This window comes from Octopus sinensis, linkage group LG19 (assembly GCF_006345805.1).
Source record: "Octopus sinensis linkage group LG19, ASM634580v1, whole genome shotgun sequence".
Lineage (NCBI taxonomy): Eukaryota > Metazoa > Mollusca > Cephalopoda > Octopoda > Octopodidae > Octopus > Octopus sinensis.
This window is the reverse complement of record NC_043015.1, coordinates 45,761,789-45,775,263: the sequence shown is the minus strand read 5'-3', so window position 1 is coordinate 45,775,263 and position 13,475 is coordinate 45,761,789. Positions and strand designations below refer to the sequence as shown.

The 13,475-nt window shown below is 40.4% G+C and overlaps 1 protein-coding gene across 6 annotated transcripts in view; it reads right to left on the bottom strand.

Annotated features, from left to right (window-relative positions):
- Positions 1 to 7,252: 7,252 nt before the first annotated feature.
- Positions 7,253 to 13,475, bottom strand: part of LOC115222169 (microtubule-associated protein futsch) — a 96,247-nt gene continuing 90,024 nt past the window's right edge. For 2 of the 6 annotated variants that reach the window (XM_036511436.1, XM_036511437.1), the window contains exons 16-17: positions 9,364 to 12,363; positions 7,253 to 9,322 (exon numbers count right to left, since the gene is read on the bottom strand). In XM_036511436.1, the coding sequence (XP_036367329.1) occupies positions 8,277 to 9,322; positions 9,364 to 12,363 (4,046 nt within the window). In that variant the 3' untranslated portion in view covers positions 7,253 to 8,276. The remainder of the gene's footprint in view (positions 9,323 to 9,363; positions 12,364 to 13,475) is intronic. The other 4 variants (XM_036511438.1, XM_036511439.1, XM_036511440.1 and 1 more) reach the window with 4 other exon arrangements.

The window sequence follows — 13,475 nt, the reverse complement described above, 5'->3', positions numbered from 1 at the left end:
GTTACTTAGCAGTTCGGCAAAAGAGACGGATAGAATAAGTACTGGGCTTACAAAAGAATAAGTCCCGGGGTTGAGTTGCTCGATTAAAGGCAGTGCTCCAGCATGGCCACAGTCAAATGACTGAAACAAGTAAAAGAGTATCCCATCAACATCATGGCGTTTGGAGTGATCACTAGTGATGGCGATGTCATGCCTCCGTTCATCTTCTCGCACAATCTCAGACTCTACACGGAGGCCTACATCAAGTGACTGGAGGAGGTAGTTCTGCTCTGGGTCAAGAAGGTGGCTGCTCGAAGACCCTATGTCTGGCAACAGGACTCTGCACCATGCCACACAAGCAGAAGAACATCATATGTATCTTTGTCATATTCTTTGATTTCAAATCCAAATTTCTAATCTTGCTTCACATATTACGATTACCTCCCTTGTCTCAACAGCCATATGTGTGTATGTATTGAATTGAACTGGTTTCAGCTCATGAACTGTGGACATGCTGGGGCACCGCCATTTGTATGTATGTATGTGCGTTTATAGCCTAGTGGTTAGAGTAGCGGACTCGCAGTCAAGGGATCGCAGGTTCGAATCTCAGACCAGGCGAGGTGTGCATTTATGAGCAAAACACCTAAGCACCACACGGCTCCGGCAGAGAGTAATGGCGAACTTCTGCTGACTCTTTTGCCACAACTTTCTCTCACTCCAGCGGTGGTGCCCCAGCATGGCCGCGGCCTTTGGGCTAAAACATTTTGAAGGATTTAAGGATTTTATAATTTAGAAGTAGCACAAACATTATCAATTGCAGATTCTTCACATATGTTTTGTCTGTTTGCCAGTATACTGCAGAGTGGCACAGTGGGGATGGCTCCCTCAAAGCGCTGGGTGTTAAAATACCTCAAGTCATAAACAGGCAAAACAACCCACTCCTAATCCCATTGACATTTTTGTGTCATATCAACATGACATACCAGAATCGAACCAGTCTATGCCGATATATAAATAGTGTAAAACCCATTTGCCCGGCATGCCACAACAATGCTTCCAAGAGATTAACCCCAACTATGAATTACAACCAGTGCTGCTGCTGTAAACATTATCAACTGGTCAGTAATGTATATATTATAACATTACATATATATATTATACTCTTTTACTTGTTTCAGTCATTTGACTGCGGCCATGCTGGAGCACTGTCTTTAATCGAGCAACTCAACCCCGGGACTTATTCTTTTGTAAGCCCAGTACTTATTCTATTGGTCTCTTTTGCCGAACCGCTAAGTAACGGGGACATAAACACACCAGCATCGGTTGTCAAGCAATACTAGGGGGACAAACACAGACACACACACACACACACATATATATACATATATACGACAAGCTTCTTTCAGTTTCCGTCTACCAAATCCACTCACAAGGCTTTGGTCGCCCGAGGCTATAGCAGAAGACACTTGCCCAAGATACCACCCAGTGGGACTGAACCCGGAACCATGTGGTTGATTAGCAAACTTCTTACCACACAGCCACTCCTGCGCCTATATGCTGTAAACATTATCAACCAGTCAATAATGTATATATTATAACATTACATATATATATTATATATACTTTATTATTATTAAAACTGCAAAAACATCACAAAAAACTTCTGACTCGACCTCCGGTATTCAAGTACTATTTTTTCCCACTTTGTTTCACATTTATGTGTTTACTTTGGGTCTTCCTTTGATTCTGACATGTAATGTCTGTGCAAGACCCTGCCTCAGTAAAGCTGGACTCACGAGTCATCTTTGTAGTCATAAAACGAGACAGATGAGTGACAACCTGGCCACTGGTGGTGGTGTAACACACCATACTAATCATATCTGTCGGGCATGTGGAAGAGAGTGTAATTCGGCAGGAGGACTTAAACGACATGCAAAGGTACATGAAGCCCAGTTACAACTACAGCCGGCTATTACTGGTAAAGGTTTTAGTTGCCAATTTTGTACAAGACATTGTAGATCTTTAGCTGGGCTAAAAAGTCACATTCGATCACAGCACCAGTAACAGTTAAGCTTCATGCAATGGTCATACTCGATAACGAGGGGGCAGCCATAATATATATATATATAACATTACATACATATATAAATATAACATTCGGTCTGGAATCCCTATCTTGCCCAGGATATTAATCATCTGGAAGTCATTCAGCAACGTGCAACCAAGAGAATACCCTCCATCAGACATCTGCCATATTCTAAACGCCTTACTTCCCTGGGCATGGACACATTGAAACTCCGACATCTGGCAGCTGACTTGGCAGACACCCATAAAATTACTAACCATCTTACAAACAATAACTCTGAGCACCTTTTCAAACTTCATCTGTCTAACACCTGTGGACGTGTTTACAAAGTCAGAAAACAACACAGCTTCCATGACTTTAGGAAACATTTTTTCATGCTAAGAGTTGCTGAAGCATGGAACAAACTGCCAGCATCAGTTGTTAGTTGTCAGAGCACTGCATCCTTCAAAACTTCCATGCTTCCTGAGATTCGCCAACACTACACCTGATTTTTCTCCCCTCCATACACACGCAAGCATGTATCTGACTCATACACTGTTCACTTTCCAGACATTTGTACATTACTGCATAGGCTTTATACGCACTTTTGACAAGTAATATATATATATATATATATACAGACACCCATAAAATTACTAACCATCTTACAAACGATAACTCTGAGCACCTTTTCAAACTTCATCTGTCTAACACCTGTGGACATGTTTACAATGTCAGAAAGCAGCACAGCTCCCATGACTTTAGGAAACATTTTTTCACGCTAAGAGTTGCTGAAGCATGAAACAAACTGACGGCATCAGTTGTTAGTTGTCGGAGCACTGCATCCTTCAAAACTTCCATGCTTTCTGAGATTCGCCAACACTACACCTGATTTTCTCCCCTCCATACACATGCAAGCATGTATCTGACTCATACACTGTTCGCTTTCCAGACATTTGTACATTATTGCATATACTTTATATGCACTTTTTGACAAGTTGTGGTGCACCTGAACACTGTATACAATAATTTCATTATTATTTTTATACATACATATATATATATATAATGAAAATCAAAATCAAAATCGATGAACATCAATGGAAATTGTAGCTGTGATACCAGTGCTGATGGCACATAAGAGAACCATCCGAACGTGGCCGTTGCCTGCCTCGCCTGGTCCCTGTGCCAGTGGCACGTAAAAAGCACCATCCGATCGTGGCCGTTTGCACCCACTACACTAACGGAGGGCATCCAGCCGTAGAAACACTGCCAGATCAGACTGGGCCCAGCACAGCCTTCTGGCTTCCCAGACCCCAGTTGAACCATCCAACCCATGCTATCATGGAAAACGGACGTTAAACGATGATGATGACATATATATATATATATATATGCGTATATGTATGTGTACATGTATTTGTGTGTATGCTTGTCTTGGCAGCATGTGATGATTGTAAATGAGCACCACTCTCATACCAGCCGTGCTGTTCGCTTCCAGTCTTTACCTAGCTTGGAAACAGGTGAGGATTAGCAACAGGAAGAGCATCCAGTCATAGAAAACCTGCCTCGCTAAATTCAATCTGACCCATGCAAACATGGAAAAGTGGACATTAGACAATACCGATAATAATGCAATTAAGGATTACTTCATAAAATTCAGACATTCTCAGGCAACTGGAACAAATATATTGTATTTTTTTGTAATATGTATTCTCTTTTTTTGTGTTTTTTGTAGCTCAATGCTTTTATTTCCATTGATTTCTAAACTGTGTAGTTGTCCAATCCCAAGTTAGCCCTAATTGGGCAAGACCTACAATCAAAAGCATTCCAGCTATGATCATCCAGTAGTTCTTTTGTTTTGTTTTGTTTCTTTTTTACCATTTCCAGACTAACATCAACATATAGAGCTAATGTTATCCATTATTTCCTGCTTTCTTTAACAAAACAGTAGAATATAATTCGCAGAAATTTTCGTGGCACGTAAAAGCACCCACTACACTCTCAGAGTGGTTGGTGTTAGGAAGGGCATCCAGCTGTAGAAACTCTGCCAGATCAAGATTGGAGCCTGGTGCAGCCATCTGGTTTGCCAGACCTGTCATTCGTTCAACCCATGCCAGCATGAAAAGCAGACGTTAAATGATGTTGATGATTTCTAGTAGTTTCGGCACCAACATAGACATACAGGAGTGGCTGTGTGGCAAGTAGCTTGCTTACCAACCACATGGTTCCGGGTTCAGTCCCACTGCGTGGCACCTTGGGCAAGTGTCTTCTATTATAGCCTCGAGCCGTCCAAAGCCTTGTGAGTGGACTTGGTAGATGGAAATCGAAAGAAGCCCGTCGTATATATGTATATATATATATATATATATGTGTGTGTGTTTATGTGTCTGTGTTTGTCCCCACAACATCGCTTGACAACCGATGTTGATGTGTTTACGTCCCCGTAACTTAGCGGTTTGGCAAAAGAGACCGATAGAATAAGTATTAGGCTTACAAAGAATAAGTCCTGGGGGTCGATTTCCTGGACTAAAGGCGATGCTCCAGCATGGCCGCAGTCAAATGACTGAACCAAGTAAAAGAGTAAAAGAGAGAACTTTCCCTTGCTGGTATGTCAGCGATATAGTAAGAGAGTTACCTCCCTTCTTTTAAGAAGGCACAGCAAGGACAACGTACAGTGTGTGGGGAGAATACGAGTAAAACAGAAAGAATCCTGAAGTTACCTCAGAAGTAACCTTTGACTCTGCCCTGTCACTTAACCATGAGAAAATACTTGCCTGTTTAGCCTCGTGTGTTGAAATTGTGTAGTAAGAAGTTTGCTTCCCAACCACATGGTTCCAGGATCAATCCCACTGCATGACCCCTTGCATACACACACACATACATACATATACACGCACACACATACATAGACATATACACACATACATATATATACATATATATATATATATATATATATATATATATATACACACACACATATATACATACATACACACACATACATACATATACACGCACACACATACATAGACATATACACACATACATATATATACATATATATATATATATATATATATATATATATATACACACACACATATATACATACATACACACACACATACATACATATATACACACATATATATATACCCACATACATACAGACACAAATGACAGGCTTCTTTCAGTTTCCATCTACCGAATCCACTCACAAAACTTTGGTTGGCCTGGAGCTATAGTAGAAGATATTTGCCCAAGGTTCCACACAATGGGACTGAACCCAAAACCATGTGGTTGGAAAGCAAACTTATTAACCACAGAGCCATGCCTGCAGCTATATGATTCTATATTCAAAATGGAGATATGGTCTGAGGGAGGCCTGGCTGCTAATTCTAGCATGCCAGTCAAGTGACAGCATAGAGAGACTTTCATTTACTCATAGTAAATCACTTTAACCCTTTTGTTACTGTATTTCTGTTGAGATGCTCGGTCTTTCTTTCAATTACTTTAAATACAACAAAGAATTTAGTAAAATAACTTAGTTATCATTCAACTAGTGTTAGGAACATAAACTGTGACTAAGGTTTGGTGGAAGATTTTAATTCAAAACTCATGAAAACAAGACATTTGTACTCAAAGCCAGAGCTGGTTTCAGCCAGGTTGGTAACGAAAGGGTTAAGCAATGTGTTGAGACGAGAAGAAATTTAACTGGGACCCCTCCTGCAAGGTCATGTGCAGTTTATCTTAACCCTTTCGTTACCAAACTGCCCAAAGCCACCCGAAAAAAATTTTGGTTAATGTGACCAAACCGCCCATATTTACCTATTCATATTTAAATGAGAATATCAGAGCAAATCTCTTTAGTACATTCGTGAAAACATGTGATTATACTTCGTAAACAGTTCATCTACAGTTTTGTACAACGATCGAAGTGTAATTTTAATTCCGTGAATTATGGGAGATTTTTTTCCAAAATTTGTTCCTATTGTGTTTTCAAAATTTGTAATTCTGACAAAAAATGGATACGAATTTCATTATATCAAGCAACGAGTCAGAATTCGAAGGATTTTCTACTGAAGACCTTGATAAATCTAACTCTATGACTGAAAAAAAAAAAGCACGTGGTATTTGATAATGAATCCGATGTTTCATTTTCCGAAAGTGAAAACAGTGAATCCGAGAGCTCCGACAGCGATAAAGAAAATGAATTGGCACCTGAATGGAGTGAAAATTTAAAAACTGTTTCTTTCGGTGATTTTTCTGAAGAAACTGGACCAAGCCACAGACTTTCCCAGGAGAGTAAAGTGATAGACTATTTCTTTTTACTTTTTCCGATAAGTCTATTTGAACTCATTACGGCGGAAACGAACCGTTACGCTAAATGTAAACAAAGCAAAAGAAAAAATAGTTAGTGGTTTCCCACAACCTTAAATGAAATTAAGACTATTTTGCCATAAATATTATTATGGGTATCAGAAAGTTACCCAGAATAACATTCTATCGTAAAATTTTGTTGTATACCCAATTGAATATTAGCTAATAACCCATTTTCTATAGCGATGTTTGAACAAAATTTTAATAATTTTATATTTTGTTGAATTTACCTGTATCTACCTGCAATTAGAGTCACTTTGTGACAAAAATTATAGTATAGAATTGGTTGAGAACATTTCATTAAATTATCTTCCAAAAATCACATTAATATATTGATAAATAAAAAAGTTATAGTTGTTTAATGAAACCAGACTAAATTTATGATTATGTTAGAAATTAATTGAAACACATAAGGGGTGTATTTTGGTCAGAAATATAGTAACGAAAGGGTTAATATAAGATCACCATGTCATGCACATACAGTTGTGATGCATGTGCCTTGTATACCCTTATCAGACAGGTGGTCGTGATGGGTATATTGGGCTTCATATATTTGTACTTTCTACTACAGACACAAAAGCCTGAAATTCTTCTGTAGGGAGACCGCTTGTCAATTACATCAACTCTAGTACTCAACTGGTACTGTATTTCGTCGAACCTGAAAATATGAAAGACTAAGTCCAACCTGCAGAGATTTTGAACTTAGGAATATATAAAACCATAAGAAATGCCGCTAAGCATTTCGTCCAGCTACTGGTTCTGCAAGCCCACTGCAATAACAACAATAATAATAAAAAAGACAAGAAGAAGATCGCGATGCAATTTGTGATAAAGATTGTTTATTTGATGGTTTGAACAATATTCCAACAGGTATTATTCAAAACGTTAAGTAAACAATCTGTGTACAAATCACATCACACCCTTCTTATTGTCTATTTACCTTCGTGAAGAGTTTACGTCAATCTTTATAAATCATTATTAATAAAATATAATAATAATAATAATAATCAGGATGATTTCTTTTAAAAATGTAGCAATAGTAGTTGTAATAATAATATGACATCTAGAAAGAGGGAAGGATTTAACGGATCAAATCTGGGACTTCGTTTGTTTATTTAAATAATTACATAGATTTATTTATTGTTTTTTTTTTTCTTTTCAGTTAAACATTAATTTGATAATTGGTTGATATGATTGATCAATAACAAAAAAAAAGGATCAAGGAGTTGGGTCTATGTATGTAAGGTATGTATGTATGTTGGTATGTTTACGGATGTTTATGTTATGCTGGTATGGCTTTAGACACAGAACAGAACAGCAGATCCACATTCGATTAAACTATATTACCCAGTCATGTTTTTTGAAAAAACAAAAAAAAAAATAATAAAATGGTTCGGAAGTGGGCTGGGGGGAGGGGGAGTTTTACAGTCAGACAGCTGGTGGTGGTGGTGATATAGTGGTGGTGGTGGTTGTGGTGGTGGACAATAAAGAGAGAGAGATAAACAAATGGTAAAAAAAAAAAAAACGAGTGGAAGGGAGAGAGAGTAAGAGAGTGAGAAAGGGGCACAGGTAAGAAGGAGAATGGAGAGAACCAGAGATTGTTGTTGGTTTTGTTTTGTTTTGTTGTTCTTTTTTTTTTTTGAAAGGAAAAAAAAATATAAATAAAATAAAATAAAAGAGTCTATCAGATATTACAGAAGAGAGAGAGAGAGAGACAGACGGACAGTAAAAAAAAAAAGAAATGTCTTTTTAAAATAATACAATAACCAGGAAACCAGTCGTAGGAATTTAGAGAGACGGCAGCGTAGCAAGGTGATGGTGATTGGTGATAGAACAGATGAAAGCTTTAGGGTTTTAAAACGTTGGCTACCTGAGGTCCAGACCGGCTGGTAGAGCTGCCCACCACGTGTAACGACGGGTCATCTTGACCACTTATTTGCTCATTGCCTAAGCTATCGTCTCGCTGCTGTGGCTGGTCGACAGGAATAGTCCGAGTTTCCGCTTTTTCCAAAAGCCTGTCCTTTTGGCCAGCCTTCTGATTGTCGTGACCGTTCATTTGGCTAAACGAACTACTGTTCACCGTGCTGCTGCAGCTGTTGCTGCTGCCGCTGCTACTACTACTACTGCTGCTGTCGCTCGGTCGGACCTCTGTATTTGAAACTGATGTTTCGCTGGACGATGTGCTTGTTGTATTCGAGGTGACTGAGGTGGAGTTGGTAGAGGGTGTGCTGCTGCTGCTGCTGCTGCTGCTACTACTACTGCTGGTGGTGGTCGTCGTCGTAGATGTTACATTGGTAGTGATGTTGGAGCTGTTCTTGGACGCAGTACTGCTACTACTGCTGCTGCTCGTGCTCTTAGTGTTGGCGGGAGTGGAGGAACTTGTCGTTACAGGTGTCTTTACTGGAGTTTTTGCTGCTGAATCTTTAGTTGTTGATGACGATGCTACAGCCGCTGTTTTTGTTGTTGTTGTTGTTGTTGTTGTTGATGATGCCGTAGTTGCACTTGTTTTTTTTGGTGCTGATGCAGATGTTGTTACTGCTGCTGATACAGTTGTGGCAGCTTTGGTCCCTTCTGTCGGTGGTTTCTTCACTGGTGTTGATGAAGAAGCTGTTTTTGATGACGATGCTGCAGGTGTTTTTTCTGACACTGAGGATTTTGCTGTTGTTGCCCCTGCAGCAGTTTTTTCAGAGGTTGTTGAAGTATTTTTTACTGATACAGCTGTTTTTGTAGGAGTGGCTGCACCTATTTTCGAAGCTGTGAATGGAGCTGTTTTTGCAGATGAATCTGCAGCTGTCTTTGCAGGTGTGCCTGTTTTTGCAGATGAATCTGCAGCTGACTTTGCAGGTGTGCCTGTTTTTGCAGATGAATCTGCAGCTGTCTTTGCAGGTGTGCCTGTTTTTGCAATGAATCTGCAGCTGACTTTGCAGGTGTGCCTGTTTTTGCAGATGAATCTGCAGCAGTCTTTGCAGATGTTTTCGGAAATATGGCTGCAGGTTTTTTGGCAGATGAGTCTGAAGCTGCTTTAGCAGGTGTGGTTGCACTTGTTTTTGAAGGTGTAGATGAATCTGCAGGTGTCTTTGCAGATGTGGATGCACCTGTTTTCGTAGATGAATCTGCAGATGTCTTTGCAGATGTGGATGCACCTGTTTTTGCAGATGAATCTGCAGATGTCTTTGCAGGTGTAGATGCAGCTGTTTTTGCAGATGAATCCGCACTTGTCTTTGCAACTGTTTTTGTGGGTGAATCTGAAACTGCCTTTGCAGAGGAGTCTGAAGCTGCTTTCACAGGAGTGGCTGAACCTGTTTTCGAAGATGTAGATGCACCTGTTTTTGCAGATGAATCTGCAGTTGTCTTTGCAGATGTAGATGAAACTGTTTTTGCAGATGAATCTGCAGCTGTCTTTGCAGGTGTAGATACAGCTGATTTCGCAGGTGACCCTGAAGCTGTTTTTGAAGGTGTGGATGCAGCTGTTTTTGCAGGAAAAACTGCACTTTTTGCAGGAAAGACTGCACTTTTTGCAGGAAAGACCGCACTTTTTGCAGGAAAGACTGCACTTTTTGCAGGAAAGACTGCACTTTTTGCAGGAAAGACAGCAGTTTTTGCAGGAAAAATTGCAGTTTTTGCAGAAGAATCTGCAGCTGTCTTTGCAGGTGTAGATACAGCTGTTTTTGCAGGTGAGTCTGAAGCTGTTTTTGCAGGTGTGGTTGCACTTGTTTTTGCAGGTGTGTTTGCACCTGTTTTTGCAGGTGTGGTTGCACTTGTTTTTGCAGGTGTCGTTGCAGTTGTTTTCGCAGGTGAGTCTGCAGGCGTTTTTGCAGGAGTGGCTGCAGCCTTTTTCGCAGTTGAATCTGTAACTGTTTTCACAGGCGAATCTGAAACTGTTTTCGGAGGTGTATCTGAAATTGTTTTTGCACGCGGTTCTGAAACTGTTTTTGCAGGCATGGCAGCAACCGTTTTTGCAGATGAGTCTGCAGATTCCTTTGCAGGTGAATCTGCAGCTGCTTTTGCAGGAGTAGTTACAGCTAACTTTGCAGGTGTGGCTACAGCTGATTTTGCAGGTGTGTCTGCAGCGGATTTTGCAGGTGTGTCTGCAGCTGATTTGGAAGGTGTGTCTGCAGTTGATTTTGCATTGGTAGCAGTTGGTGTTTTTGCAGGAGTGGCTGCAGATGACTTTGTAGATGGCGCTGAAACAGCTTTTGCTGCTGTGTCAATTTTGGTAGGCGCCGCAGTATCAGATTTAACTGGAGCTGCAGCATCAGTTTTCCCAGGTGCTTTCACAGGTGATGACGCAGATGCTTTTGCAGGTGCTAATTTTGCAGTTTTTGCAGGTGTAGCTGAATCAGTTTCTGAAAGAGATGTTTTAGCAATTTTTGCAGGTATTACTGCATCTGCATTTTCTGGTGCTGCACAAGCGGTTTTTCCAGGTGTTCCCGAAACAGTTTTTACAGGTGCTGCCTTCGCAGATTTTGATGATGCTGCTATACTATCAGCTTTTACTGGCACAGAAGGATCTGTTTTCACTGATGCTGTTGTATCAGTCTTCATCGGTGCCACTGAAGCTGTTTTTGCTGATGCTGCCATATCTGTTTTCGCAGGTGCTACTGAAGCAGTTTTTCCCGATGCTGCTGTATCAGTTTTTGTAGCAGGTGTTTTCACAGGTGTTTCTGTATCAGTTTTTACTACTGGAGTAGTTTTCGCAGTTTGTACATCTGGAGCGGTTTTTGCAGGTGTTGCTGTATCAGTTTTTTCCGACACTGCAGCAGATTTTTCTGCAGGTATTGCTGCTGCAGCAGCTTTTTCAGGTACTGCTGCATGAGATTTTGCAGGTGCTGCAGTTGCTTCTTTTTCTGCAGCTTGTGCAACTTTTTTTACAGGTGCAACCGATGCAGTTTTCTCTGCTGCTGCCGCTGTTGCTTTTACTGCAGGTGTTGGTTTTTCCACAGTTGTTGGTGTTACTGTTGGTGGTAGTGATGTCGCTGTGGTCATTTTTGTTGTTGTTGTTGTTGATGGTGGTGGTGCAGCTGTTGTTGTTGCTGTTGGTGTTGTTAGCATTGCTGCTGTTGTTGTTGGTGGTGGTGGTACTGCTGCTGTTGCAGGTTTCATAACCGCATCCGCATTTCTGTTGCCGACAGGCTTGCCCTCCTTTTTAGCCTCCACCCCAACATCATCAATGTCCATTCTGTTACTGCCGCTATCTTTATTCTCACGACCACCGCCCTCGTCATCGTCGTCATCGTTCTTTATGCTCGACTTATCGTCCGACGCGATGGAGTCGGAGTCGGACACAATGGTGTTCTTTTTAAGTTTGCTGAGAATGTATTTTCGCTCGATGTTTCCAGAATCTTCTTCGGAATCTGAATCTAGCAGCTTCTTAAAATTCACTTTCAGCGTTGAAGAGCGGTGGGAGCGGCGGACCCGGTTCTGCGACCGAGTGCTCGAAGAAGAAGATGAAGAAGAAGAATCGCTGTCGCTGACAGCCAGACGCCTCTTCCTACCAGCTTTCTTCTTGCTCTTCAGCTCATCATCGCTCTCAGCACTGTTGTCATGGGAAGATGAAAACTGCTGTTGGCTCTTCCTCTTCTTCTTCTTACTGCCTCTGTCAGTGTCTTCTTCGTCATTTATCCCATCGTCTGCTTTATCATCGACGTCATCGTCATCGTCGTCGTCGTCAGAGAAGTTTTTGCGAATCACTCGTTTCGACTTCTTGAGTTTCTTTTTCTCCAGTTTAAGTTTTAGCTTCTTGTTCGGTTTCACGCTGTCGTCGGACGCGAGGTCAGAGAAATCTTCGCTGTTCGCTTCGCTTTCCTCAGACGGTGTCATTTCCTCCTCCTCGTCGCTGAATTTCTCGCGGTAGTTAACTTTGCGCTTCACCGATGCTCTCGTGGACCTACGGTAATTCCCACTGTCATCAGAGTCATAATCATCGTCAACCACTGAAATAGAAGAAAAAAAAAGGTAAATAAATATAAATAAAATAAAATAAAATAAAATAAAAAGGCAAGTAAATCCACAAATAAATATATCTTTTACTGTTTACTTGTTCCAGTGATTGGATTACATATTTCTTTACTACCCACAAGGGGCTAAACACAGAGAGGACAAACAAGGACAGACAAACGGATTAAGTCGATTATATCGACCCCAGTACGTAACTGGTATTTATTTAATCGACCCCAAAAGGATGAAAGGCGAAGTCGACCTAGACGGAATTTGAACTCAGAACGTAGCGGCTGACGAAATACCTATTTCTTTACTACCCACAAGGGGCTAAACACAGAGGGGACAAACAAGGACAGACAAAGGGATGAAAATAAAGATGAAAATTTTGATTTAGACGACTTTTACCCTTTAGCATTCAAACCGGCCCTATCCGGCCAAAATATTTAACCTATTTTACATTGAAACTGACCAGATCTCGCCTCTCACCTCAGCCCTACCATGTCATTCTAAAACTAAAAAATCACATCACTGAAATCTCTACACAATAAAGATAATGCATGATTAATTCAAAACAATATAAATAAACAAACATCACATTTGACAGAATAATCTGAACACTAAAGGGTTAAAACAGGAAGACTTTAACATAGAACTAGGGCTTGTATCAGGCATCAAAAGGGATCAATATACGAGTCCTGTACTTAATCAAAAGAAATCAATCAACATATTAAGAAACAATTCATTAGTGTTGCAGTGGAACGAATTATCAATTCCTGCCCTGTAGACTACATTCCATTTCAAGCAGAAACTGAATAACAAAAATGACTTCTGAGATGAACGTCACAACATCTTCCTTTTCTTTCCTTCTTAGAGTGAAAAAAAAGAAGTAGATGTGGTACGTTTTCAAATAGAAGACATTTTGTAGGTTTTCAAAGGAAAACCAAAAAGAAAAGAAATACATGTCAATTTTCAGCATGAGTAAATAACTCCTGCTCAGCGCTCAATTACTGGGTTAATCCCCTTGGCATAATACCAAACTGTAATGATGTAAAACGATATTTACAAATTTTGAAAGCTTACTTGAAACCAGAGCAGCAGAAGAGGT